The sequence below is a fragment of the Coffea arabica genome, chromosome 3e (genome assembly GCF_036785885.1).
Source record: "Coffea arabica cultivar ET-39 chromosome 3e, Coffea Arabica ET-39 HiFi, whole genome shotgun sequence".
In the NCBI taxonomy this organism is placed as follows: domain Eukaryota; kingdom Viridiplantae; phylum Streptophyta; class Magnoliopsida; order Gentianales; family Rubiaceae; genus Coffea; species Coffea arabica.
This window is the reverse complement of record NC_092315.1, coordinates 12,407,973-12,418,365: the sequence shown is the minus strand read 5'-3', so window position 1 is coordinate 12,418,365 and position 10,393 is coordinate 12,407,973. Positions and strand designations below refer to the sequence as shown.

The 10,393-nt window shown below is 41.2% G+C and overlaps 2 protein-coding genes across 2 annotated transcripts; both read right to left on the bottom strand.

Moving 5' to 3' along the window:
- Positions 1 to 207: 207 nt before the first annotated feature.
- Positions 208 to 3,362, bottom strand: LOC113737369 (putative late blight resistance protein homolog R1A-10). The gene is made up of 3 exons (XM_027264613.1): positions 1,669 to 3,362; positions 1,120 to 1,180; positions 208 to 1,044 (listed from the first exon to the last, which is right to left on the bottom strand). The coding sequence occupies exons 1-3, from the start codon at positions 3,360 to 3,362 to the stop codon at positions 208 to 210; spliced, it is 2,592 nt and encodes an 863-aa protein (XP_027120414.1).
- A 684-nt stretch (positions 3,363 to 4,046) lies between these two features.
- On the bottom strand, positions 4,047 to 5,509 carry LOC113737368 (uncharacterized). The gene is made up of 3 exons (XM_027264612.1): positions 5,340 to 5,509; positions 4,785 to 4,989; positions 4,047 to 4,520 (listed from the first exon to the last, which is right to left on the bottom strand). Exons 1-3 carry the CDS (start codon positions 5,507 to 5,509, stop codon positions 4,047 to 4,049), a joined length of 849 nt encoding a protein of 282 aa, XP_027120413.1.
- Between the last annotated feature and the right edge of the window lie 4,884 nt (positions 5,510 to 10,393).

Genomic DNA, 10,393 nt, shown 5'->3' with positions numbered 1-10,393 from the left:
TCCGCTGCACAAAATAACGAAAGCTTCAGAAATCAAGAATTGAAAATGGCAATTTTAAGTAGCATCATGAAGATGGGCATTACACAAGTAGTTGCAATACACTGAAAAGGCATACTATCAATCCTATCCAGGATTTTAAACAGGGTCCTATGTGAAGACTAAATATCAAAAGTCAAGAATTTTTTGAAATACTTTCTCACAAATTGGTCAATTCCTGATGATGACAGCAAGGTCTCCAATCAGATCTTTAAGTTCGTTTGCAGAAAGTTCAGCAGATTCATTACAGTAATGCAACTCAATTCGCTCCAAAGTTGGGATTTCTCCGAGAGCACAAGGGAGCTCAGTAAGAAACTCACAGGACCTCAGGATTAGGAACTGAAGGCAGGGAAAGTGATCACCTTCGGCTTCCCATTGCACTATATCAGTTTTTTCAATTAGTAATTGCTTCAGACAGCAAAATACTTCATCAGTTAGTTTCCATGTTGATCCTCGGAAGGCATAGTTTTTCAGCTTGAGCACCTCAAGGTTGGGTAACTTGGCGACATTGGTCATATCCTCCCATGGCAGATTGCTCGAACTTAAAGTCAATTTCCTGAGATTAGATGGGAAAGCATCCCAACTTATAGTCCTTGCTTCTCTGATTTCTCTGTAAAAGGAACAGTTGAGTGTTTCAAGCTGATGCAAATAAGCCAGATTCTTCAGACACTCGCATGATCTATCCCTGTAGTAGTCTTCTTCGGTTTCACACATTCCTAGTTCTGTAAGGTTGGGCATCATAGCAAACGCATCCCTCCAGCAACTGAGGAACCGTACTGTGGATAATGTTTTTAGGTATCCCGAAGACAATGGCTGGCGGTAAGTATTGCTTGCAGCATCAGTGAGATAGCTTAGAAAAGCAACCATAGTTATACGGAGATGCCTCAATTTTGGCATATTCCAATATCTCACTGTCAGGGTGGGGATATCCCCATCTTCCCTTAATGGCCATGGACCATTGATGACTAAGGTTTGGAGATGCCTGAGTCTGTCTAGTTCTGTGGGCAGCTTATATAAGTAACATTCAGTGCAAGGTACCTCAACTTTTGTAACTTAATTATTTGAGCAGGGAAAGAATCAAACTGCAGGAAGAACATGTCCAATACTCTGAGCTAATGGAATTTCAAATAAGAGAAAAAGATATCTGGAACAAAACTAGAACGCAAAGTAAAGCACAAAAAAGATTGAAGACTTGTATACATGGTTCGAAAACTCGGCCGAGTCGTCACCGTCTCGGCCTAATCCGAGACGAGACCGCGACGAAACGATACCGAGATATGTGACTCGCCGAAATATCACCGTGAAGGGCTGAAACGTCCGAGTCACACCGAGTCATCCTGAATCAACTCGAATTTTTATTATTTTTACTAAGTTTTTAATTATTTTTGTTTATCATTTTTTACAATTTTTAGAATATTAAATATTTCAAAAATTCGCGTCTCCCCGAGACCGCGACCGATATGCCGAGACCGATGTGAAACGATTCAAGCCGCGACCGCGACTTTGAACCATGCTTGTATATGGAGGTGCTAAGTGGACATCAGCATCAGAGTTCAAGACTTCAAGTGCAAAACCAGAAAATTTTGATTATCTTTTGCAGGAAAACTTTGGTTCTCATGTTTTATTACAGACATGATGTTCTCTTTTTGAGCTTCCCTCAAACATAATTCCCGCAAGAGGTTGTGTAGTCGACAAGTTTTGATTTTGCCATCTACATTCCTTTTCCCAACCAAAACTAAACTCCTATCAATAAGATCTTCCAAGTAGTCCTCCGCTACATCTTCAGGATTATTTGAAGAACTTGCTTTCAAGAAGCCCTCAGCAATCCATAAACGAATTAACTTCTGAACTTCAATCTCATAATCTTCAGGAAAGGCCCCCATGTATAGAAAGCAAATTTTAAGGTATAGGGGCAAGTAGTTATAACTTAGAGCAAGTATATCTAAACATTGTTCTGGATTCGTGAGTACAACTGAACTTGCGCTAGCTGCAAAATCCTTCCAGCAGTCAGATGTCATCACAGTTCTAGACAGAGTGCCAACTATAATAACAATTGCAAGGGGTAATCCATGGCATTTTCTTGCTATTTGCTTTCCCAAGTCCACCAATTCAAGAGGGCAACTTTCAAGTCCAAAAACAAGTTTTTCCAACAGTTCCCAGCTTTGCTCTATATCCAAAAGACTCATACAATGAGGATGGTTCTTTGGACTGACATAGGTTGCTAATTCCACGAACCGGCTGGTCATTACTATTCGACTACCATTTTTGTCGTCTAGAAGACACATTTGGATACAATCCCAGGCCTTATTACTCCATACATCATCCATAACAACCAGGTACTTCCTACCTTTTAGACATTTATACAAGTCATCAGTAAGATCTTCATTAGTCTTTTCACTGCACTTTTCATGAACTTTATCAGAGGGCTTAGTAACAGAGCGCAAAAGATCAAGCAACAAATTTCTCAATTGGTATACTTGAGATACTGTAACCCATGCCCGACAATGAAATTGAAAAGCAGTATCAGGGTGATCAAACATTTGTCTAGCTAGAGTAGTTTTACCAATGCCACCCATCCCCACAATTGCTAGAACTTCTCGTCCCAGCGAGGGTCTTGCTAGTCTATCCATAATTTTCATCAAATCAGCATCAAAACCAACTACAATATTCCTCAGATTTGAATCAGATAATGAGTGTCCTTTGAGGGGAAGGTTACTCTCCAGCTGCAAGGTTTTTAAACTGAGTGTAGTACCATTTATCCCTCTAATCCGTCTGATCTTTCTCCTAATGAATCGAATCTCTCCAGATATGTGTAAAAAGTAGTGGTGAATCCCTCTCTCGCCATCAAAACTGCTTTTGATTGCTGCTTCAAGATTAATTTTCCTATCCGGAGATTTTTCAGTGCACTTGAGAACTAATATATCTATTAAATACCTCATTTCTGACACAATAGAATTGTCTATCATCCATTCTTGTACAAAATCTGCTGCTCTGTTGACAATATAATTGACATCTTTCTCCATTTCATTACGGCCATGCCATTTGACTGAAGAATCCTCAAAGGGTGTCAGCAAGAACCGAAGATCTTCGTACAGAACCATCTGCTGGATGCACATATCATTGAAAAAGACTATGGCTTCTCTCAGATCATGACTAGGACCTTCCATTTCTTTAGCTACATTAAGAAAATAACATAGTCTTGGGTTTTCCCTGGTGCTCTGAAGATCTCTGTTGCAATGGAATCTGTATGATTCATTGTGAACGAAATCAATTTGCTCCAACATTGTTGGCACTTCATCAAGCATCTTCTGCATATTCTCCAACATTCTATTTTTTCGAAATAATCTTCTTATAATCTCCATGACATCTGACTGTTGTGGTACAGAACCAGAAATGGTGCAGGAATGGAAAGTTGGAATAAGCAGTGAAGTAAATAACACACTAATTTGATCAGATTCAAACAAACATCACCATTTTTTATTGATGAACTTCAATTTGGATACAAAAGGAGAATTGGCGGGAAAAAAAGAGAAAGGGAAAAGAATGAAGGAAACTTGAGAGAAAAGATAAACAGAGGGGATATTCCCTCTCTGAATTCAATAACAAAATCTTAACCAATGCCTTAACAATTACATTGATCGTATCCTTTATAGAGAGCTACTCTAACTAACTCTTCCAATAGCTAATGAGTGATCAACACGTGTAAGGAGAATCTTCAAGCTCGACTGGTCCCCAGCTTCAGCAAGAACAACATGAACCCAACAAAAGCGTGATTCATTGGTCGCGCCTCCACTCGTTACTCCCGCGCCTTCCCCTTTCCTGATTTCACGCCTTCCTTTCCTGTAAGCTGTTAGTTGCTGACTTCATCAGACCGCGTCTTCTCTTGTTATCCTCCCACTACTGCCACGCCTTCTCTTAACTACTCTTCACGCCTTCTTCTTTTCCTCTTTTGGTACCTCTTAGCTACTGACTTCATTACAATACTCTTCCCTTAACAGTGAATCTTGTCCTCAAGATTGGAATGTAGGGAACTGTTTTCCAATCTCTTCAGCATCCTCCCATGTGGCTTCTGCAGGATCCGTACCCCACCAGTGGATTAACCACTGAATTGCAGCAGCATTTCTTTTCTTTACCATCCTCCTATCCAGCACTGCTACTGGTTCCACCCTCCAGTGCCCCTTTTCATTTGTTTCTGACAACTGGAGTATAGGTGTGATCTTGTCTCCCACTTTTTTCTTGGGTAATGATACATGAAAAACAGGATGAATCTTTGAAGAAGTTGGTAGATTCAGCCTGTATGCCACATTCCCAATCCTTTCCTCTATCTTGTACGGGCCAAAGTACTTTACTGAGAGTTTGGTGTTTCCCCTCAAGGCTACTGAACTATGTCTATATGGTTGTAGCCTTAGGTATACCCAATCTCCTTTATTGAACTCCCTCTCACTTCTCTTCTCATCAGCATACTTCTTCATCCTCTCCTGAGCCTATTTCAAGTTATGTGTCAGCATGTTGTCCATTTGTTGCCTTTCTCTAATATAATCTCCCACTGCAGCTACTCTAGACTGCAGGTATGGTCCCAGAGCTAGTTAGGGAGGGAGGAGGCCATACAATGCCTCGAATGGGGTCATCTGAATAGCTGTGTGGTGTGAGGTGTTGTACCACCACTCTGCCAAAGACAACCACTAGTTCCATCTATTAGGTTCTATATGAGTCAGGCATCTGAGGTACATCTCTAGCACTTGGTTTACTCTCTCAGTCTGGCCATCAGTCTGAGGGTGATAAGCTGTGCTGTAGTCCAATTTAACTCCCAACATACTGAATAATTCCCCCCAGAATTGGCTGACAAATATCCTGTCCCTATCTGACAGCATGCTCTGAGGAATTCCATGTAATTTACTAACATGATCAATGAAAAGCCTAGCTACCTTTGGTGTATCAAATGGATGTGCTAGACTGATGAAATGAACATATTTGTGAATCTATCCACAACTACTATTATGGTGTTCTTCCCCTCTGACTGTGGCAGTCCTTCAATGAAATCCATGGTAACACGGCTCCATGAATATTAAGGGATAGGTAAAGGTTGTAGCAATCCTGGGTAAGCCACATGTTCATCCTTGCACTTCCTGCAGCTGTCACATTCCAGAACCATCTTCTTGATTTCCTTGTACATTCCTGGCTAGTAGATTAGCTGTTTGGCCCTTATGTAGCTAGCTTGAATGCCCGAGTGCCCTCCTATCTGAGAGTCATGCAATGCAGTGATAAGTTTTTTTCTGGTGTCACCATGTCCTTAAACTACTAACCGCTTCTTGTACCTGAGAATACCATCCTGGTAAGAGTAGTCTGAGACCTGTGTGGGAGTCAGTAGCACCAGGGATAGGGTCTTCTGAGCCCACTCATCCTCCTTATAACTCTCTATTACTTCTCTGATCCAAGCAGGTACTGCATAGGATATGGCTGTGCACTCCCCCATCTCCTCTCTGCCCTGTCTAGATAGTGCATCAGCAGCCACATTGTCTTTCCCCTTCTTGTAGTGAATTTTCTAGCTTAGTCCTAGCAACTTAGTGAGCCACTTCTGTTGGAGAGGAGTAGTGATCCTTTGCTCCAGCAAATACTTTAAGCTCTGATGGTCAGTGTGTATGATGAAGTGATGTCCCTCCAAGTAATGTCTCCATTTGGTCACAGCAGTCACCAATGCCAGCAATTCCTTCTCATATATTGACAGCCCCATATTCTTCTGTCCCAAGGCTTGACTGAGGCAGGAAATAGGCCTCTTGCTCTGCATCAGTACAGCCCCTATGCCATTATAGCATGCATCTGTCTCAATGATGAATGGCTGAGTGAAGTCAGGTACTGCTAGTACAGGGCTATTGCACATGGCTCTTTTTAATTCGTGAAATGCTATCTCTGATTCCTCACTCCAGTGGAAGTTGTCCTTTTTCAGTAGGTTAGTCAAAGGCCTTGCAATGGCCCCATATCCTTTGACAAACCTTCTATAGTAGCCTGTCAGTCCCAGAAACCCCCTTAGTTGCTTGATATTAGTTGGTTTTGACCAGTTCTCCATGCACTCTACCTTCTTAGGATCAGCTTGAACTCTTTCTGCTGATATTATGTGTCACAAGTACTCCACCTGTAACTGAGCAAAAGAACACTTGCTCATCTTGGCATACAACTGGTGCTGCCTCAGAAGATTCATTACCTCAGTTACATGCTTCACATGCATCTCCAGTGTTGGGCTGTAAACTAGAATATCATCAAAGAACACCAACACATGTTTTCTCATCTGATCTTGGAAGACCTGGTTCATCAGGCTCTGAAAGGCTGCTGGTGCATTGGTCAAACCAAATGGCATGACCTTGAACTTATAGAGCCCTTGGTGAGTTCTGAAAGCTGTTTTTGGAATGTCCTCCACCTTGACTCTAATCTGAAAGTATCCTGCCCTCAGGTCAATTTTTGTGAAGTACCTGGCTCCATGCAGCTTATCTATTAATTCTTCAATCAAAGGCATGGGAAATTTATTCTTCATTGTCAACTCATTTAGTTGCCTGTAATCCACATAGAATCTCCATGTCCCATCTTTCTTCTTAACTAGCAACACTGGTGAGGCAAAAGGACTACTGCTAGGTTGTATGATGCCTATTTCTAGCATTTCCTTTACTAGTTTCTCAATCTCTGTCTTCTGTACGTAGGGGCACCTATATGGTCTCATTTGGAAAGGCTTGGCTCCCTCCTTTAGAACAATCTGGTGGTCATGGCTCCTGGTTGGAGGCATTCCTTTGGATTCTTCAAAGACATCCTTGTATTGATCTAACACCTGACTGATCTCAGTAGGTGTCTGTCCTGTACCATCCTCCTCCTTTACTGCCACCAGTTGTGCTACCACCCCATATGCCTGCTTCTTCAACCACCTCTCCAACCTACTCACTTTGAGCATCCTTAATCTGGTGCTGGTATCCTCTCCCATCAGCACTACTTCCTGCTCCCCTTTATGGATTCTCATGCTGAGTTTCTGGAAATTGAATTCTATAGGACTGTGTTTGGCCAACCAATCTACTCCAAGGATCATGTCACATCCTCCCAATCTCAGAGTATTAAAGGTATGTTGGAACTGATGACCTTGCATTTCCCACTGCAGAGGTTTCTCCAGTCCCTTGGAATCTACCTTTTCCCCATTGGCCACATTAACTATCAAGTTAGGTCCCTGTGCACTACATTTTAACTCCTTTGCCAGTTGTTCATCCAGAAAACAGTGGGTACTGCCACTGTCTATCAGTGCAGTAACCTGTCCCCCTTTAATTATACCCTTCAGCTTAATGGTTTTGTGCCCTGCCCCCCTGCCAAGGAGTAAACAGACACCGCCATGTGTTCATCTGCCAGTTCCCCATTAATACAGTCACAGTAAACCTCCTTTTCTTGCTCCTTGTTTTTTTCTACTGCCTAGTTTTTTCAGCCAACAAGTAATGAATATGGGACTATTTGCATACATGTCCTAAAATATAAGGTTCAGCACATTTATAACACAATCCTTTCTCTCTTCTCAAGTTAAATTCAGCAGGGGATATTTTCTTGAATTGATTTTGGCTGGTTGCATTCTGATTAGGTGGTCTAATAGTGTGCTTGGGATTGTCCTGGTTCCATCTGGGGTGGGGTGGTGTTTTTACAAGGTTTTTCTGACTACCAAAACTAGTAGGAACAGTTTTGTGTATCTTCTGAATAGCTTTTAAGTTCTTTTCTTGCAGTTTGGCTATTTCAATGGCATCAGCTAAGGTTTCACGTCTAGACATTTTCACCATATTGACAATTTCCTCTTTCAATCCACTCATGAAGCATGCTTTGTAGTAGGAATTTGATAAATGAGGTAAGGATGGCATTACCAGGGCTTTGAGCATTTCAAATTTTTCCAGGTAATCAGCTACTGATCCGACCTGTATTAGTTTGTTAAACTTCTCAATGGCTTCCTCAGGACTCCCTTCTCCAAATCTGATGCACAGGGCAGTAGACAGCTCTCCCCAGGGTATAACTTCCCTTCCATGAAAAACTCCATGAAACCAGATGTCTGCTCTATCTCTGAAATAAAGTTCTGCTACTTCAGCCTTCATCTCCTCCTCTATTCCATGCAATTTGAAGTACTTGTTAGCCTTCCTGATCCATTCCCTAGGGTTGTCCCCAACGAAGATTGGCAGATCCATTTTTGGCAGTTTGTTGATGGTCCTGAACTCTCTTCTTCCGGCTACTTCCTTCTGTGGCTCCAACTTAGATCCCTCAGGTTGAGCCTCCTCTTTTCAACTGCTGCTTCCTTCGAATTCCTTCCCTCTGTCATTCATTTTAGTCATTAGTTAAGCCATCATATTCATCATTCCCTCATACTTCTGATCCAGCCCCTTCAGTAATTTCTCAGTAGCATCCTGTCTGAACTCCATTGATCTGATGGCCTGTTCCATTCCCTCATTCTTGTTGGTGAAAGTTCTGACCACACTACCTAGCTCTACTACCTCTCTTCTCAGTGCTTTGTCCTGGTTCTTTGTCATCCTTATGGCTCATAAGACCAGCTCTGATACCACTGTTGTAGTACAGAACCAGAAATGGTGCAGGAATGGAAAGTTGGAATAAGCAGTGAAGTAAATAACACACTAATTTGATCAGATTCAAACAAACATCACCATTTTTTATTGATGAACTTCAATTTGGATATAGAAGGAGAATTAGCGGGAAAAGAGGAGAAAGGGAAAAGAATGCAGGAAACTTGAGAGAAAAGATAAATAGAGAGGATATTCCCTCTCTGAATTCAATAACAAAATCTTAACCAATGCCTTAACAATTACATTGATCGTATCCTTTATAGAGAGCTACTCTAACTAACTCTTCCAATAGCTAATGAGTGATCGACACGTGTAAGGAGAATCTTCAAGCTCGAATGGTCCCCAGCTTCAGCAAGAACAGCATGAACCCAGCAAAAGCGTGATTCATTGGTCACGTCTCCACTCGTTACTCCCGCGCCTTCCCCTTTCCTGATTTCACGCCTTCCTTTCCTGTAAGCTGTTAGTTGCTGACTTCATCAGACCGCGTCTTCTCTTGTTATCCTCCCGCTATTGCCACGCCTTCCCTTAACTACTCTTCACGCCTTCTTCTTTTCCTCTTTTGGTACCTCTTAGCTACTGACTTCATTACACAGACACCACAGTATCAGACTTAACTGCAACAAGAAAATCTCCGATTGACCGTCCAAGAGGTTCATTCTCGTATCGTAATTGCTCCACACGAGATCTCGCTAGAACTGGAGTTCCTTCTAAAACTTTTAAAAGTTCGAGGGCTTTCTTAGAGAAGGCTTTGACCTGCATTTTCTTGATCTCGAGAATCAAAAAAGGGAATTTCATTAGGCACTCCAACTGGTGCACCAGAGAAACAATTGCAGCTTGAGCCATCTCCCTCTAAATCTCCCTGCATAACCACATCAACTAAAGGGTAACTGATAGTTGTTCGATTACAAAGAGCCCAAAAAATGACAAAGATAGTCAAATTAGTCAAGAATAGGAAATGAAACATCTAAAAATTACCAGAAAATTAAGACAAAATTGATGGTGCTAGATTACCTGTTTGCAAAATAACACCAGGCCAGAGCTAGAGCCTTAATCAGACTTTGAAGCCAGAACTGGAGTTTCTTCGGGCTTGGTATTTTGCTTTCTCGGAAACTGATATGCTGTTCACCCAGAAAGACTATCTTTGACAAAAAAAAATACTTTCACTCAAAAATGTCAAATTCGATGGAAAAATAAATTATCATTTATCTTTAAGATGCTTCCATGTGCATAAATCCAAGTTCGTGAATTATGGTTGCTTTGGGTATAATTATTAATTGGTAGGCCCGGTAAAGATGCTTAATTAACTAAGCATTTTCTTACACGTAGTGCCAAAATGATCTAGGATGATATCTTCTTTTTTAGGCCTTTTGCAATGAAGAAAAGCAATATTCTTTGTACTAAAAGATTTTGGCATATTGTAGAACAAGGGCAATATGGTTGGGCTTGCTGTACAACTGGTACAGTTGATATACTTTTTTCAACTAGATTAATAGATTTTTCATGGATCTTGTGCACGGATGCATTGGCTCGTGACATGTTGTCTTTGCTTTCTCAAGAACTATGAGGTATAAACTGCACACTACGTTGTAGAGATAAAAATGTGCATGCCCAATTTAGTGTGAATAGCTGTGAAACACTATATTAGGGAAATGCCTATATATTTAAGAACATTACTATTATTTGAAAGATAAAGAAACTGAAGTAAAAAAAGATGTAACAAAAGACCAGAAGAATCAAGAGATTACTGCTAGCACTTAGCGAACAATCTACTAACTAAA

What these genes read in the sequence shown, in the direction of transcription:
- LOC113737368 (XM_027264612.1), bottom strand. Translation starts at nt 5,509, where the DNA reads ATGGGGGAGTGCACAGCCATATCCTATGCAGTACCTGCTTGGATCAGA. An exon ending in ATTCTCAGGTACAAGAAGCG is followed by an intron (nt 4,990 to 5,339) that starts GTTAGTAGTTTA and finishes TCATTTCATCAG; the next exon opens with TCTAGCACATCCATTTGATA. An exon ending in CTGATGGCCAGACTGAGAGA is followed by an intron (nt 4,521 to 4,784) that starts GTAAACCAAGTG and finishes AACTTGAAATAG; the next exon opens with GCTCAGGAGAGGATGAAGAA.
- LOC113737369 (XM_027264613.1), bottom strand. Translation starts at nt 3,362, where the DNA reads ATGTTGGAGAATATGCAGAAGATGCTTGATGAAGTGCCAACAATGTTG. An exon ending in GCTCAAAAAGAGAACATCAT is followed by an intron (nt 1,181 to 1,668) that starts GTCTGTAATAAA and finishes GTTTTGTTCCAG; the next exon opens with ATATCTTTTTCTCTTATTTG. An exon ending in TTGGACATGTTCTTCCTGCA is followed by an intron (nt 1,045 to 1,119) that starts GTTTGATTCTTT and finishes TACTTATATAAG; the next exon opens with CTGCCCACAGAACTAGACAG.